This window comes from Eulemur rufifrons, chromosome 16, assembly GCF_041146395.1.
Source record: "Eulemur rufifrons isolate Redbay chromosome 16, OSU_ERuf_1, whole genome shotgun sequence".
NCBI lineage: Eukaryota > Metazoa > Chordata > Mammalia > Primates > Lemuridae > Eulemur > Eulemur rufifrons.
The window spans coordinates 42,495,327-42,514,032 of NC_090998.1; the positions used below are offsets into that span (position 1 = coordinate 42,495,327).

The following is an 18,706-nucleotide window of genomic DNA, read 5'->3' on the forward strand; positions in this document are numbered from 1 at the left end:
ATATATCATAACATCACTTTGTACTCCATAAATATATAATTTGTCAATAAAAATTTTTTAAAGAATACTCAATGCTATAGAGCCATTTTTGATGTTACGTGAAAAATATATAAAATGACACACATGCTATGTAAAAACAGAAATTTGTTTTATATGGACAAAATCTGGTCAAGCACACAAATGTAGAAATATGTATTACATTAACGTGATAGGATCATAGTTTTTTCAGTTTTTACTTTTATCAAGTTTTTATTACGATTACAAAAAAAGACAAAATATTCTATAAAAAATGATGGAATCATCATTCAACATTTAAGCTGAGTTCCCTCAGGAAACTGATACCCAGAGAAGGGAATTAATTTAGCCACAGCCTGTGGATGACAAAGTCACTTAAATTCTTACCTAATGATTTTGCCCAGTGCCTGGGCTGTTCTGGGCTAGTACACTGGTTAATTCTGGAGCGAGGTCAGCTGTGAGCTTATGTTGCTTCCTAGGCTCTCTCAGTCTACACTTTATCCTGCCACTCTCTCTGTGCTCTTGCACTGTCAACATGCTGGCTGCTCTTCCAACAGCATGCTGCCCCTGGGGCTCTCTGGTCTCCTGCCTTTCCACCTAAGGAGACACAGTGCCTGCAAGTTTCTGCTTCTGATCTGTATGGTCGTCCTGGTGCAGATCTAAGAGCAGCTATTCCTTTGCCTCCATTAATGACTTCTTCCTCTTGGCCCAGAGAAGCCCACAAGGCACCGTCCAAAACTCCTTCTAAAGCAACAACTTTCAATCACATTCATAAATGATTTGAGGATTAACTGTCTTGAATTATCTAGGCCATTGCTTCCCCTCCATTAAAGTGACTCAGTGGAATTTAATATATTCAAATGAACACACATATTAATATATTCAGAGTTATATTCAAATTAATACATTCTTCCAACTCATACATACAGACCTGCCATTTCCTTGGGGAGAGAAAGGGACTGTTTGTCCCATCTGTTCTTTGGAGACAGTAACAGTTATTCAGCTTTTTGTTTTGTTTGTTTTTGTTTTGCAGCAACCATGGCCTAAGAATTTTGTTTCTTTCTTTCTTTCTTTCTTTTGGCTAGTTCTGAGATCTCTGATGAAGACTGGGGTATCCTTACCGGCAGCCACCTGTATTGTGAAGCCTTCAACCTCCCTCCCTATACACACCCTCTTCTCGTTCCCTGGGACCACCTGAAGCAGGATGGGAGATTGAGGGAAGAAAACCTCAGGATTCCAGGTCCTCCAACTCCCCACACTAGAGTGAAAACTGAAGTCATTCAGGACACAGAAAGGCCTTCTGAAATAATCCAAATATTTTTCAGATATTCAGGCAGGTCATCCAGTCCAGGGCGAAGACTAACCCAGAACACATGAGAGTGGATGCTAAATTGACTCACTGCTTGCCTGGAGCTCTCCAGAAGTGCAGTTCCAGCCGGCTGTGTTTGTCTGGGTGAAGAAGACGCTGTGCCTGGAAGCTGAGGATGCCCAGCCTCAGAGGGCCTCGGCTGCACCGTCCATGAGCTTCCCCATTCCTGGCATCTGTGTTTTGGCACACACATGTCCCCTGCACATCATCTATTTTTTTCCAAGTCGCTCGTCTTCCATTCTTCCTCATTTTATTCCAGTCTCCTAGTTTTTCACAGGGACAACCTTGCACCTCTCTCTCTTCCACCTCCTCTATCCAAGCTTGTAATTTGGTCTCTAACCACTCCTCTTCTCTGCTTTGAGTGACACAATCACGGGGAGAAGCAAAGCATGGGGATAAGAGATCCAATCTCAGAGCCTAAGCACTCTTCCTGCCTCCCTCCACAGGGAGGGGGGAGTGGCGGGAATCAGGGAAATGGTTTCTATCTGCCCCTTTATTCCTTAGGCTGATGACTGGGGCAATGGGAGAGCCCCAGAGAAGAAAGTTTTTACTCCCATGCTAAACGGCAGCAACAATTTCAGACAGAAATAAGGATCCAACTGGTTTAGTGGGACACTAAAGATCAGTAATTCCCAGTCTTGTTGCAACACCTCCTATGGCTCTAATCATGTCAAGGAGGGTTATAAAATTCTCAAAAGTGGTTATCTTAAATTTTTAACAGAAATATACCACTGAGAGGACTGACTTTGTTTTCACAGGCATGGCAAGAGTCTCTCTCACAAACGTGTAATTACGAAGGACCCTATAAGAATTGAAACTATTTTTCAAGGTTAAGAATCCGTTTTAGACCCAGTGCGGTGGCTCATGCCTGTAATCCTAGCACTTTTGTGATGCCAAGGTGGAAGGACCGCTCGAGTCCAGGAGTTTGAGACCAGCCTGGGTGATAGTGAGACCCTGTCTGTACAAAAAAATAGAAAAATTAGCCGGATGTGGTGGCACACACCTTGTAGTCCCAGCTACTCAGGAGGCTGAGGCAGGAGGATCATTTGAGCCCAGGAGTTGGAGGCTGCAGCGAGCTATGATGATGCCACTGCACTCTAACCCGGGCAATCTCAAAAAAAAAAAAAAAAAAAAAATCCCTCTTGTGGACATCATTGCTGAGAGAAACAGGAGGGCTACGGATGGAGAGATGCACCAATCCTCAAGAAGAGAAAGGTGGCAATTTCCCCCTTCCCGACAGCTCCAAACAAGAAGAGGAAAAACAATCTATATTTTTCTTTCCTTCTCAACCCCTTCCCTTAATCCCCCTTATTAGCTGTGTACTCCTGGAAATACAAAAATAAAAAACAGGGAGAGGAAAAACAGTAAAGAAGAACTGAAAAGATGAGAAGAGGAAAGGACTGAGAAGATAGAAAGGAAAAAATGGTAACCGAGAAAGAATAATGAACAAGAGAAAAGGTCAAGGAGAGAGAAATAAGGAGGGCAGAGAAAACATGGAGAGGAAGCATCCTGAGGCCTGGTCTGGAAGCAAGAGATGTGTGGCTGCGCACACAGTTGAGCAGCAGGGAGCCCCAGCCCTGCTGGCCCGGGAGCACCATGGCAGCTCCATGCCCTCTCTCTCCCAGCCCCTAGCACAAACAGGACTAGAACCACAGTAAGGCAGGAACTAGAGCAACAGTGTATGTGATAGAGGACAAAGGAGCAGTTAGGCCCAGGTCTCTAGGAGCTGAGCACTCCTGGCTGCTGCCAGGAAAAGCTGAAACATAAACAAGCAGAGGATTATGGGGGGGGGGGGCGCAGGGAGGGAGGGAGGGAGCAAGGGGGAGATAGGCTGCGAAGGGAGAGCTGCGCAGTATTGGAAACAACAGGAACAGGAACGGTCCATCCCATTCCTACACAGCAAAGGCAAGGGCTCCAGTTCATCACCCTCCTCCCCCTTTCTGCAGATTTCACCCCCCACCCTTGCAGCAGATGTAGAAGCAGAATTTCATAAGCTGCAGCAGCTATGGCCAATACCTCAACTCCCCACCAGCTTTCTTCTCTAGAAGACAGAAGCAGCAGCAGAAAGGGAAAGAAAAAAAAAGGTTGCAATAATAACCTTAATCCTTTTCATCTCAGCAGCCCCCAAATATACCAGCAAGCTCAATTCTTAGCATCTCTTCCTCCCTCCCTGGCTCATAACCAAATGATCAAACAAGGCTTTGCTGAGAGGAGGCATGAGGCTACCGAGCCAACATCACTCTCCCAGTCCGGGAGGGGGTATCACATTATACTCAGAAAGAGATGCAGCTGTTTCCAAAGGTGGCGTGGGGTAGAAAGAGCTCATGGAGAGTCCCAGATTGCTGTAAGAAATATAACAGTTTGATGGGGCTAAAATTAAATGTCCGAATTGAGGTTGCTTACGGAATTTAAAGGGAATGGAGAGAACATGGGGTGGAGAGGCCAGAAATGAGAAGAGAAAAAGACAAAGAAAAATACACAGAATATAGTAGACAAAAGGGAGAAACCATTAAAAAATACAGCCACACAAATAAAGGCAGAAGCTGAGAGAGGAGGGAGCCGGCACCTGGAAAGCAAGATGTTACAGCTGCAGAGGGGGTGGGGAAAGCTGAGAGCAACAGAGAGGAGAAAGGAAGGCCACGGAGTCAGAAAGGCAAGAATCAGACCCTTCCCTTCACCTGTCTTCTGCTTGTCTGTGACTTTAAACAGGTGAGTTCATGGGGTTTGCTCACACTCAGTCGTTACTCTCCAGTCTCTGCCTGAACAACAGTGCCCCATAGTGTCTGTGTGGCATGCCTGCACAGGCCAGCTGGCCTCCAGCTGTCACCTTGTCTCCGCCAGCCCCCAACACACACAGGTCTCTCTCAAAAGGCTTGGGTAGTGCCTTGGAGTGTTCACAGGCTGTAATGGGCTCTCCTCTGCACACACTCAGGTTCAGCAGCCCTCAAGACTGAGGCTGTCACCCCTGGCTCACACGTCCTTCCAAAGGGCAGAGGCGGCATGTCCTGGCTCTAACAGGACAATTTAGAGCAGTGTGCTTAGTGATCCAAGGATCCAAGGGGAGACTCCCACACAGTGATCCTCCATTTTCCCAGGCTGTTAGCGCTGCATCGATTTCACTAGCTCTGCAGCCTGTTAGTAAAGACAAAAGGAGAGGCAAATTCGCCCCATTCTGGACGTCCCCAGCAGACTGAGGCAAGGTTCCTGGGAGGAGAGTTAGGAGGAATGATGAGCTCATCTGAATGAGTGTCATGCAGGCACACTCCTCACTGGAGGGAAACAAAAACCAAGACTCAGTTGTTTAGGACTAGGAGTGCAGGTGTCAAAACCCTGGAGTTGTGCTTTCCAATGGGCCTGAGGCAGAGACAAAGTGGCACAATTTCTAGAGAACTAGAAAGATCGAAAGGGAAGAGGGCAAGCAGTCCCAGGCTTCAGAGGCAGGAAATAAATTATGTCCAGAAGGGTCTGGCTCTGAGTGGACCAAATGGCTCTCCTGTCCCATGTTTATGAGGTCATGGAACATTAAGCCAGCCACCCTACAGATGTCTTCATAAGACTTTACGAGATTAGACTGGGGAGACCCTATAACTCAGCAGCAAGAAAGGAGAACGAGGGAATTGCAGGTAGGAGATGGTAGAAAAAAGTACTTAGCTTCAGAGTCACAGCTCAGTGGGAGGATGTCTGGGTTTGGGGAATCTCTCCATCTTCTTTACTTCTTACTCTTCTGATAGTTTCTGCCTATCTCCATTAGATTCAGGACTGCATCAGCTTCTTTTACCCAATAAATTCTTGATTACCCACACACTTTCCCCCTCCTAATCCAACTCCAATTCACCCCACACCACGTTCCTTTCCCACAAGTATTCAGTCCTCAGAGAAAACACTTTCTTTGGTATTTGTGAAGCAAATCAGAAAGACAAAATACAAAGTTACATTTACAAACACCCATTTTCAAACCTGATTTAGATTGTTTGCTTGATGTGGTGTTCCATAAATTCTAATAACCATGAGTGACTCTTCAAGGGGTCCCTTGGATCCTGAAGGCTAATTCCAAGTTTATTCTTGGAACCATCAGGAGCAGAGCAGAGCATGGAAACCAGGAAGGCTACACACTGAACCAGCTAAGGAAACAGAGTAGGAGACAGGACACATGTTCTCTTATCCCCTCAGACTTGAGCCACCTTGTAGCTATTTGTAGAAAGTCAGAGACCAACTATCCTTAGAAAAGAGCCCTTGTTCTCCAAGTTGTTCTTTCAGAAACTGGGATGTGTGACTACTGGCGGACACTCCAGGGCCCAAATTAAAGAAGGGGTGTTAGGCCGGGCGCGGTGGCTCACGCCTGTAATCCTAGCACTCTGGGAGGCCGAGGTGGGCGGATCGTTTGAGCTCAGGAGTTCGAGACCAGCCTGAGCAAGAGTGAGACCCCCACCTCTACTAAAAATAGAAAGAAATTATATGGACAGCTAAAAATATATATAGAAAAAAAAAATTAGCCGGGCATGGTGGCGCATGCCTGTAGTCCCAGCTACTCGGGAGGCCGAGACAGGAGGATCGCTTGAGCTCAGGAGTGTGAGGTTGCTGTGAGCTAGGCTGACGCCATGGCACTCACTCTAGCCTGGGCAACAGAGTGAGACTCTGTCTCAAAAAAAAAAAAAAAAAAGAAGGGGTGTTAAGACCCAGATCTTTAAACCACCACTCAGGATCCGTATTTGAAAAGCAACCATTTATTAGAACCAATACAAGATTATGAAAAGGGGAAAAGAGGAGGGTGGAAGAGGGGGAGAGAATGAGGTCTGCATCAGATGTCAGTCATGGAAACACATAAATGCCTACTTTTAAACATTTACATTTAAAAGGTGAACACATATATAGATCACTTATCCTTAAAAAAAAAATCAAAAGCAGACAAGTTTGGCTGAAATAAAACCAAGAAACAGAATCAAAACTCCCCCACAAACCTAAAAGTCCATAGAGAATTCAATTTTTCATTTTCATTCAGAAATCTGGCTACAAAGTACGATTTGTGTTGCTGCTCAGGATAGAGAGTGCTGAAAGAAAGCCAGCCTCTTGAGTCTCTTAGATCCCATCCTGCGAGAAACGGTGGGAGAGCCAGCGGGCCACAGGTGAGTCAACTCCTGGCTACTTGGCAGTGTGGCAGACTGTGCTCTCTCCATCCTCCAGGATTCCACAGAACCGTCTGGTACTGCCAGTGCTGGCTGAACAGTGGGAGCAGAGTCCACAAAACACAGAGAACCAGAATGTGACCGCGAGGGGCCAGGACCTTGTGCTTTTTCATGGATTACAAATCTAGGGCCAAGGAGAGGGAAAGGAGAAAGAGCCCTATTGGGAAAAGGAGCTTGTTGAGCCCCTAAACTGAGATGGAAAGATAAGGCCCTTGAGTACATATGTGGGCAAATAGTGTCCAAAGTTTTCTCAAACCAGAGGGAAAAAAAGTCAAAGTTCAGACTGTGGACACTGAGAGAGATGACAGATGCTGAATACAGTAAATTGGATAAAGCTTTAAGGACAGATGCCCAATTCTGAGTGTTACACATATTTCTAGAAAAACAAGTTTCCAATGTAGCTCTTTTTTGGTGGGGGATGAGGAGGTGGTCACATTTATTGAACCAGCTGGTCCCTATGAGGAAGTGGAGTATAGATACCACAAAGGGGTGCAGTGACCCAGCTGTCCAGGGATCAGGCTGGGGAGTGATAAGCAACGACATAAATCAAAACCATTGAGGGTTGCTTTGCTCCTGAGACAGTATTGAGTCTGCTCCAAACCCATGGGGAATAGGACCTTAATTCCCAACCTACAGAGAGGAACAAGCAGTAGCATCCCTGCCTCATGATTCCCTAATCCAATGCTCTTGGGTCTGAAATAGCCTCTCTTTGTGAATGCCAGACATAGAAAATACTAAGTGCCTTCCCCCATAATGTCCTAAGTACGTCTGGACTAGTAAGATTCCAACATTTACGAAAACACTGTCAACATCTGAACTAGCAGCTTTGATGAGGGGTGGGGGGCAGAGAATTTGCCGAGATCACTAAGTAGTTCCAATCTTGGAGACAGCTCAGCGAGGACTAAAGCCTGTGTCAGGCTTAAACTTCGGCTCAAAGAATCCTCCACAGAGGACCCTAAAGTATTCTATCCACTTTGATTTACAATGCCTCACAACACCCCTGTGAGGTAGGTCAGTATTATTACCCCCATTTGACAGATGGGGAACTGAGGCATTGAAAGGAGTGACTTGCCCAAGGTCAGCCATTGTCAATCAGTTGAGAAGGTTGGCACACATAGTCAGCATCCATTCAATCCTTGTTTCACTTCCTAGAGCATTTTACTTCTCAGAGTGCACTTGGGAGCAAAAGAAAGTTGATAGGTACACTTCACTCTGCAAACTAAATGAACTCGATCAACTCACAAGTATTAACGGAGGGCCTATTATTTATCTAGCATAATGTAAGGAATCTTGGAGAAACAAACTGCTTCTGGAAGTCATGTGTTAATGGATGTTTTGAACATAAAATTACATTTTAAACATTAAGGACATGAATTCTTTTGTAAAGAAATACTTTATCCCAAGAGGTGAAGGACAAAGTCAACACTGGTTTCCCAAAGTTTTGTATTGAGTAACCCAGATTCCTAAAATCCAGAAAGACCACAGTCAAGCAGGAACAATGAGAACCATCTCCCCAGTGGTGGTCTTGGTAGTGCTTTTGTAGAGCTGCAAGGTTGGTAGGGTAGGAATCCTAGCATCACCAAACACCTTCCTGCTGCTTCGTGTCCCTCCCCACAATACCATCTTTCCAACTTTTCTGCCTCAACTCAATTCAAGAGTTACAGCATCTTTATAAACAGCTCAAGACTAAAACTATTAATGTTGACCCCTGCTTTTCTATGCAGGGAGAGGGGATGAGATATTCTCTATAACTAGTCATAGAGACTCTTGTAATTTTCTTTCCTCCTACAGGAGACATAACTCTTTAACAAAGAATGGTAAGAGAAAAAAGTTGATGTCTTTTTCCCCCTTTGGATTTACTCTGGATTCTGATAGAAATCATTATGTCTTTTATCCTAAAATTGGGGAGGGGAGCAGAGGTGGGGGGAGACATGAGATGGAGAGCAAACCCACAGCCAGCCCTGGTTTAGAATCAAATCCTAATACTACTAGAAACTAAAAAACACTGACTTGAGCCTTAAGAGTCTGTGATACGATTAAACTCTATCTTTTCAGGTGTTCTCAAAGAATTTCTAGGCATTAATCTCCTTTCTTCCATAGCCCCTCACAGTATCCAGTGCAGCAGGACCCCTATATGCAACAGAAATTCAAAGAATGATTTATCAACATACACAGTAAAATGTTCACAGGGGATATTCTAGTTCCAGGAACCATTCCAAGACTTAAATATAAACTTTTTGCCACTGATTCCTGATCATACCAGCCAAGTACAGGTGATGAGAATGTTCCAAACTGATTTTTCAGCAATGACAGTTCAGGTTACAGTCTGGAATTCCTAAAAAAAATTCCTTAAAAAACGTTGATAAACTGGCCACTTGGCCTTAGATCAACCGTCAGGGTCACACCTGCCAATGCCATTGGACATCACAAAAAAAGAAAAAAGAGAGAGAGAATGACAAGATAAAAAGTTCACTGTATTCAATTTGGCCTAATTTCTTGATAATAGTTTCCTATTAGATTTTCCGATTAATACTGATGGCTCTTACCTAGGCTGTGATAATTAGGTTTTGATCTATTGTGACATTAATGATCACAATCGGTTGACTTTGAAATTGTGTTAATTAATGGCTCTTTCCTTGTCAGCTTTTGCCTCCAGTGCAGGATTCATCCCCTCCCCCACTACCTTGTTTTAACTCCTTCTCTTACTGGTCTCAGAGACAAACAGCATTGGAGGATCACTTTCTTCCCATAAAATAAGGCTTTAAACTATTTTAAAACATTTCTCTGACAGAGGAGCAATGAGATGATGATAGGTGAAATGAGAATCAGGATGAAAAAGCAAGAGAACAAGCTATCAATGAATAGGAAAACTTCCACCTTAGAAAACAACCAAAGTCAAGCATGCTGAAGTAACTCTAAAAAGATATGATGAGGTAGATTAAAATTCAGGAAATTCAGCACAAGCAAAAAGAAACTAGAATGTTTTTTTATGAAATTATCTAAAAAACTTCACTCTTTAACTTTCCCAAACAGTTACTTTAATTCCTGGGAATTTTGACTTCCAAAGCTAGTCAAAACTTTCACTTATCCAGACAGAAATAAACATCTTTTTCTTATGGTCAGATGGGTCAGAATTGTGAACTTTCTTATGGTCAGACTGTTTCTTAACCAAGCTAGACTTCACTCTAGACCTCCACAGACTGATTAAATCTGAGACTCAGATTTAATACGCAGGGCAGGTGTATTTCTGGGAAAGGTTTCCATATAATCAACACAAGTCCTTGCTTAGCAATCACTCTCTTGCCATGTTAAATAAAACTACACTGCCCAGAGTAGATGCTCAGGTATTAAAAGATGTGTTCCAAGCCTTCTTTTTAGCAAATCTCTGGTCATTGGAAAGTATGTCCCTGTGTTAGGCGTAAAGCCAGCCTCATGTTCATTCCTCCAAAAGGGATAAGAAATTGAAAAAGGTGTGAGCAACTCTCACAAAATGTCCATGATGAATAAATGTTACAGAACCCGCAATGTAACATACAACTGAATCTGCAACATAGTTAATACTCTGGCTGAGTCTAAACCAGGAACCAAAATCAGAAGTTCTCAATCCCAACTCACCTGTTCTCTCTCTCAATAATATGTCTAATCCTCACCTATATTTGTTTCCTGGAGTAAAACAAGCCCTTATGTGTTCTATGGCCAGTTAGCTCAGTTCACCCAAGGTCTTTTCCACATATGAACCAAAAATAATGTCCCCCTTCTACTTCAGGGCGACAAACTATACCAATACCAGCCAGCTGTCTCTGCCCCCAAACCAGAAATTTGTACCAATGTGTAGCATTTATTACACCAAACTATTAATGAATGGTCAGTTCATCCTACACAAGCATGAAAGTTCTTTGAGGGCAGGGATGGCGTTCTTTTGACCTTTGTGTCTCTAGGCCAAAAAATACCTGCTGAATGAAACCATTGTTGACCTCTACCAGGGTATGGCTGAAATTTGGAGAGCTTCATGCAAACTGGGCAGGAGAAGCACCTAATTTAGAGCTTATACTTTTGGGTATAAGGCTAGCAACATCTCTATTTTTGAAAACATAACTTTTGCAACCAGTGAGTGAAGCCAGCATGAAATTGCCAATACATTTGCTCTAGACTTTTCCTCTCTCTGGCTTGCCACAGATATGTTTGGTGGTCTAATGACAAAAGTATACACCTCAACACTATAATTTTTACTCTAAAAGTCTCAATCAAAAAGAGGGGGTCATGGATGCAAAATTAGCTTTTCCTTTAACCAGACTTGTGAGAATTTCCTCATTTCAAATCTAATGAGGTTTCTCATATCATTGCAAAGTAGTATTTTAGGCCCTCAAATTTGAACCCTAAGGGTAGAGACAATTGCTCCCCAGCCCACACACACATCCCTCTGATCTCTCACTGTACCTTAGGCGAGCTGGGTTAAATCACAGAGCTGTAAAAATCTCAAGATGAAAATCCCAATAAACTTCCCAATGCCTTGTGATTTAGTTGGCCTGAATATAAGGAAAATAGACTGTAGGGTTGCTACAGAACAGGAACAAAGAGTTAAGAATAATAACTGCCCAAGCTATGGGAATAGGACCAACCCTTCAGCAACAAAAAGTAGTATGCGCTATGGTTGAGGGACAGCCAAGGACCATTTAGATTTTTGAGTGTTAGAAGCACCACAGGTCCAAATGTTCCCTAGAACAGACAAAAACTGGATTGTTTGAAGGAGAAAAAAAACAATATGGCTCTCTCCAGGTTTAAAATGGGCACTTCCATCCAGGCTGATTTTTCCAACAGTTGATCTTAACTTACGGGCCATCCTAGCCCAGGGATCGGAAGAGCTGCTATGCTGTCCTTGCTAGACTCTGGGCAAAGCTGTGCTAAAGTCTGCAGAAAGGGAGATCATTCATTAGAAAGATGTTTTGAAACAGAACTAAACACAGGAAAAATATACTTTGAGCACCTGACACCCAGCCCTAAGAGTGCTTAGCCCATGGCTATTAACTCTTTGTAGGGGAGAAAGCTCCACAAAACAGGTTTTTGTTGGAGGCTGCAATTCTCCAAGGGCAAGGACAGCTACTCAGCACTCACAAATGCTGGAGGCAGGCATCTGATTTCCTTTGTGCTAAGGGCTGAAGTCAGTATTGGCCCCTGGCTCCCTAAGTTCCTATAGAACCAGCTGTGGGTAGGAAGGGAGAAAAGAAAAGTTGCTTTGGCAATATGCAGTATAAGACCATGATTCAATAAACTGAGGACAGAAAAAGATGGAATGAGGAGTACTAAAGGAGTAATAAGTGGAGATGATACTAGGGCTATTTTGGTAAAAGAAAATCAGATTTCAATAAATGACTTAAATATTGCCTATAACCATAGCAACCACATGTCTCAGGTTTCTCAAGACCAATCCCAGTACCAAATATTGTCATGTTCTTTGTCCCCATGCTAGATGTTTGGTTTTAAAAATATGATTGGTAGCAGTAGCATACCCACTGCTACTAGGAGGCAAACACTGGCTACTTGGATAGGCTGTCATTTTCTCCAGCTGCAAATCAAGAGACCCAGATCATCTCCTCAGGGGCTCTGGCCTATTTTTGTCCTATTCTTGTCTACCCTAATTGATATCCTTGGCTACTTGTATGACAAATCTTTTTCCTGACCATCCTTTCTTTCTTTTAGATGCCCATCAGAGTAAGTACAAACAACTGTCAAGCACTTGATCTAGGCCTTTAATTCCTTCAGAGAGCAAAGGAATATAGAGATAAAACTCCCACCTACTTGAGGTATGGGTTATGAGCTCTCCCCCAATCACATTACCATTCAGAAGGATTTTCTCGGCTGACTTAAACCAAAAGCTTCATTGTTCCAGTCTGTCATGTCACTGCAGCAACAGCTGTCTTCTCAACTGCAGTATAATTTTTGACATAATTTATACAAGCACACAGAATTCAATCAGCAGCTGAGCAGGGAAGCAATGTTAACAAATGCTATGAATGGATGTATGATTTGCATATTATTTGGCTCATCTGTGTACTGGAGCAATCCATCCATTCCCCTCATTACTCTGAATAATCTAGCAATGGTTGAATGCTCCTGGCCAGACAGCTATATGTTTTAAAAATCAAAAGCAACAACAAGCGCAGCCTCAATGGCTGGTGAACTCTAGAATTAAGGCTGTTTCAAGCATTTATTCTTATTTCCTCAGCTTTGGGGCTGGGACAAGGATGCTCAAAACCCTGCTATTTCCTTACTTTTAGTCCTGATTCTCTAGCCCCCCTCAACTACAAGAAGAAAAGGATAAAAAGAAGTAGGGTATTTCTTGAAGGACACAAAAGGATATGGTCAGAAAAATCTCTCAATATAATAAGAAAGCAAGAGGAAACCAAAAGGGAAAATATTTTGCTGAGTAGGAAGAGAAGGTTGTATTGACATGCTAATGCCAGGGCCTGTCACTTTTTGAAGTGATATTCTTTCATGAAAATGCATTTTTAAAAATAAGATACAACTAAAAGTTTGAGGGTGATAAAAAGAAAGAGCATTAATACTTTGGGGACTCTTGGTGGTAAATCCAGGAGTCAAGAAAGCAGGAGACTTATGACTATAACCGCTATGAATATTTAAAATTGATATTGTGGCCAATGGCTCCCCTCCAAAAATTCCCCACTGAAAATAATGGCGTAGAAGAGAAACTCGGGTCCACTGAGAAGTGAGGGTCAGGTTTGAAGCCTCTTTGGTAACAGGAATGCTTTGGGAGGCCACAAAAGTTGGCAGGGTTGGAGGGTGCCTAGCACCTTGGCACAAGCAAGCACCAGGCAATCACTCATACCTACATAAATATATAATCTAAATATGAGGGATGGAAGGAAAAAATACATACATACCATATATGATAATAAAGACAATTGTATCCTACCCCTACCCCATCATCCTCATGTACTACAGCTAAAAATCTCCACAGTTAATAGTCTTGTCATTGATGACAAACTGACACCACCTTGCAGAAGCAGAGTCAGGGACTGCTAAGAACAAGGCCAAAAGTCCTGGGGCTAAAAGGAGTGCCTTGACAAATTTCAGTGTAAAATTTCAAGTCCTCCAAAGGACGGAATTATTCTGGGAGGATAAGTGAGGATGAACAATGAGAGTGGCTCAGAAGACCACACCAGAAACCCTGTATTCTCCTGGGTAGAGCTGAACGAGGTTGGGAAAGCCCCAACAGGTAGGCAATTGCTATTGGCTTTTTAAAATATGGGCAACATCCTTTCCATCCCAACATGTCAAAACAAAGGCCAGCTGGTCATCAACACGTTCTAAGAACCAAAGCAAGAAACCAAAATTCATCATCATTGTAACAAAATCCTCAAATCTAAAAAGCGACCAACCCTGAAAAGATCAAGACTCTAAGGTGATTAAAAACTTAAAACTCATCTTGAGGTCACAGGGGAGCAGAAGGAAGAGATCAGGGCAAAGCAAAAAAACTGTGGGAATTACACACAGTCTGTAAATGCCTGGTCTTCACAGAGAGACACTTATCATGAATCAGACCATCAGTTATGTTACAAGAGAACCAATACCAACATTTCTCCTGTGGAGCACAGTGATAAGCACATTTTTTATGGATGTGTTTAGGATAGAAGGGGGTGGGTAGAAGGGAGAGGAGGCGGGGGGTGAATGTATTATGTACAAAGAGAAATGACAGAGACCACCCCCTCCTTTAGCTCTTTGCTGTTTCTTTCTCTTTGTTTTCCGCATCCTCAGGGTATGCATGCCACGTCAGTCTCTCTTCATAAAACGCTATCACAATTTGTGGACATTTCACATTAGCTTCTTTTGCAAGAACCAGGTCGGCTTCATCTGTGTCTTTCCTGGAAAGAAAAAATATGAGACTTAGAAGGAAAGAAAGAAAGAGGGAAAGAATCTATTCAAACATAGATTTACATCATTATATGGATTTAATTCACTTATTTCCTCCTAACCTTGATTTCAAGGTGAAAAGGACCCTAACCATTCATTATTTTCAAGGAGAAATTTACACAAATAAATTAAATTATGAGTCAATATCATTTAACTACTATATCAGACAGAAACAGATGTCTGCAGCTAGAATTTAAATGTAAAACATGGGGGTAGGCTCAGTCAAAAAGGCTAAGTAATAAATTATATTAATTCTGCTTTCACAATTTTTATTTGTGTGTATAAGCATATAAGTGAACCCAGTCAAACCTATATTCAGCTCTATTGATTATGTAAAGTTGATCAATCCAGTTTCTGGATCATCTAAATAAAGGGGTCCTAATCCTTCTCACCTTGTGGCCTTTTAAATACTCATTACCCCTTTAGTCAGAACTGTGGAGTGGAACAAGAAAAAAAATTTAGCTGCAAATTTCAATTATACAAGTTATTACAGCCTCCACTACCAAGTATAACAAAACAAAAAAAATCTAGCAACATGGCTCCTTAATCATGATTTCAAATCAAGACAAAAAAATTTTAATTAAAATTCTCTTGTGGCCAGGTGCAGTAGCTCACATCTGTAATCCCAGCAATCTGGGGGGCCAAGGTGGGAGGACTGCTTGAGGCCACGAGTTCAAGACCAGCCTGGGCAATTTATCGAGACTCTGTCTCTACAAAAAAAATTTTTAAAAATTAGCCAGGCATGGTGGTACATGCTGGTAGTCCCAGCTACTCAGGAGGCTGAGGTGGGAGGATCACATGAGCCCTGGCATTCAAGGCTGCAGTGAACTATAATTATACCACTGGACTTCAGCCTCGGCAATACAGTAAGACCCTATCTCAAAAAAAATAAAATCTCTTGCAAGGTGGACAAAGATAGCTACCTCTTTTACTAGACAGTTGAGTAGTTTAGTTAAGTATTATGGGTGAGAAGAGGAGAGGGAAAATACAAAGTTTAGAGCAGATACTCAAATTTGGACTATGATAGAAAAAGCCAGTTAATATGTGAATGTAAATCATAAGTAAAACATATGGCTGAGTAGGAAAAACCAGTAAATACAGCTCCTTACTCCTGACAGAGTATAGTGATTCCTCAGATATAGGCTTCTGGGTAATTTAGCAGCAGCATTCTGATCAGATAAAAAATTTAACCATTTGTACAACTTTTAGGGTAATTAGCTTCCTTAGTGGCACTGTAGCACAAACCCTCTGTGTATCATAAACCCAGAACAATTGGAAATGGAGAGGTAGTGGGGCCACACCATAAATCACTCTGTCGTTAAGAACCAAATTAAGGGGAAATACTTCACTTTCGTCTAAGAGCCATTCTCTCTGCGGTATAAAGTAGCTTGTGCTTTGGCCAGTATTAGCCTTAATGCTTTTGGTTGGGATTATTTTTCTCTTTCAGACATTATTCAGCGGTCTTGGCCCTCAGTGACGGCAGAAAGCCTCATTCGATTCCTATCCCATAGTCACAGGCTCATGGTCTTACAGCAGATGATTCAGAACTGTGTAAACAAATGCTTAGGTCATGTTTACATGTATTCTACCTCTAATTTACCTTCTTGTGATATGTGGGCTATAATAATATAATTTGGCTTAATACCAAAGCTTGAGAATGCTTACATCCATTCTGAACCATAATTCCCATTTAATATCAAGAGTTGTTATCAGTTAAGGATCTCTGACATTCAAAATTCTTAGTTTGGGAATACTCAGTCTTGCTTCCCTATCTTCCACATAAATTCAAGTCACTGACTAAGAAACACAATTGTAAAGTGAGGCCCAATCTCTCTCACCATTTCATTAGGAACATTAAATCGCCACAGGAATCTGTCGCCCCAATGATCTTTTCTGGTTCCAGTCCTCTCTCAAAGCCTCGGGCAATATCATTGCTCTGCTATAAACAGAAGATGAAGAAAGGTTACAGCGTGGAGAAAGTAAAAAAATCTCCCTGTTTCTCAGCCCAAAAACCATAATCTAAGTTAATATCACCTGATACGATTCTGTCACCAATTCAGAAAAATTCTTAGAACTTAATAAAACACAATACTATGTCAGCCAGTGACAGTGATGCCAAGAGTTATTTTTGCAAGAAGATGTAGTTGTCCTTCCTGGAATTCCTTCAAAAGATGAAGAGTGAACCCTAAAACTCTTTAATATCCTGTAAAATATTTTGGAGTCATCATCTAGGAATTCTTCTAATCCCACTCATCTTGAATCTCTGTAATATTGTAAATTGATGACTCTTAAGTTGTAGCTTCTGAAATGACAAACAAATCTATATTTACCCTAACTATACCCTTATTCATTTTATAAACTTCACATATAACACCTCTCTCAATCTTTATTTTTTTTTCTTACTTTTAGTTTACCTTAATACTAACCAATTATTTTAACACTTTTCACATATATTTATGAGAGCACAGAAGTGAGAATGATACAAGACCAATACTATTAAACAGAAAATTTCAGAGATCATATACATCATTACCAATGCACTTGTCTAGAGAGGAGGCTCTGGTCTGTGCCTACCTCTTTCTAATGTGGATGAGCTGTTAGCATTAGAAGGCAGAACTGGTCCATGATTAAAAAAAGAAGAAAAGAAAACAATACTGATAATTCATAAGGGGAGTATTGAAATTTGGTCTAAATGCAATCATGCAATCTAGGCAAGGGGCAGAGGGTCCGATCCAGTGTAACAACACTAGTGAGAGCAAAAAAAATAAAATAAAATTTTACACAAACCAGATAATTTTTAAAACTTTATTACAGAAGATAATGCAAGCTTGTCTAGTAGTAACACAAAAAAAGATCTAGAGAGACTGCCCAAACGACCTAAATCTCTGGTGTCTGATTTTCATGATAAAATCTCTTTGATCTTATGTTCACCTTGCTTTCCTCTGAGAGATACAAAGAATTCAGGGTCCAGGTGGTCCCCAAAAATACCAGAACCCACAATAGAAAGGAAATTCCATACATGGATCAAGGGAGATACTGACTTTTAAAAACACAGTCTCTTTTGGGGGTGCTTAAGGGGAAGAGGTTCCCAGATGTGCACACAGCTGCTCACAGCTGGAATGCTGGCGCATGGACCGAGTTGTAAATCATAGCTGGCGGCTGAAAACAGTTTGCCATAGAAGGGGGGGCGGGGGATGATGAAGAAAAATGTTCAAGCTGCTGAAAAGGAGCCGAGGCGAAGAAAATGCTAAAATCATCACACAGGCAGTAATCTTAAATCAGGCATAATACCGACTAACAAATTTCTTCTGCAGTGGTCTAAAGAAAGAAACGCAATCCCCCTCTGTACCTTTAAAACATACAATCACCTATCTTCCCAGCTGACTACCTGACAGCAGCCAGTACTGCTGAGAATGCTATCAGGGGCCCCAGATGAACATTATGATGTAAGGGACGTGTGGGGGTTGTTTTCAAGGTCGGCAGCTTCAGAACCTGGCCTAGGAACAAAACTCTCCGCACTGGCCAGTGGCTCTAAGCCAGATGATTCAGACTGCTCCTTTTTAAAAGGACAGAAACCTTAGGTTGTGGAAATACACACTTTCACAAATGGCTAGTCAGAGGTCTTACCCTGTTTTTGCTCTCTTCATTTAGCTAGAAAATGAATCAAATGACAAAAGCTAGAATATAAAAGACTAATAAAAAGGAAACAAACAAAAAGAATCAAGTCCCAGCTCCTTAGAGAAGAGAAAGCATTCTCAAATCCTTTGTCAGTACAGTAGATCATAATGATATACAGACCTCACCAGAATAGGGCAGTTTAAAAAATAAGGTTGTATAAAATAGCATCAGGGAAACAAATAAGGAGACAGAACAAACAGGAGTCCACTTTTACTTGCAACCTCCAATCTTTCACTCTCATTTCAATTCTTTTTAGAAAGCTGGTCTCCCATTTTCTCTCCTATGGAGACCAGAAATCACTCATGTAAGAGTTTATAAAACACTGGTGCCTGGGTCCAACCCACAGAAATTCTAATTTAACTGGTCTGTGGTGCATTCCGGACTCTGGAGGTTTTTTGAAAGCATCTCCCAGGTGATTTTAATGTGTAGCTAGGGTTGAGAAGTAATGCTCTAGAAAGATGGATATCCAAGTAGAATGAAGATAAATAGGGATGCTAGAAGATTCAAAAGTGGACTTATGCTTTTATTTTAT

The 18,706-nt window shown here is 41.9% G+C and overlaps 1 protein-coding gene across 2 annotated transcripts in view; it reads right to left on the bottom strand.

Annotated features, from left to right (window-relative positions):
- Positions 1-13,010: 13,010 nt before the first annotated feature.
- The window catches only part of CBX5 (chromobox 5), a 29,122-nt gene continuing 23,426 nt past the window's right edge, over positions 13,011-18,706 (bottom strand). For both annotated transcript variants that reach the window (XM_069489562.1, XM_069489563.1), the window contains exons 4-5: positions 16,335-16,435; positions 13,011-14,447 (exon numbers count right to left, since the gene is read on the bottom strand). In XM_069489562.1, coding sequence (XP_069345663.1) covers positions 14,297-14,447; positions 16,335-16,435 — 252 coding nt within the window. In that variant the 3' untranslated portion in view covers positions 13,011-14,296. The remainder of the gene's footprint in view (positions 14,448-16,334; positions 16,436-18,706) is intronic.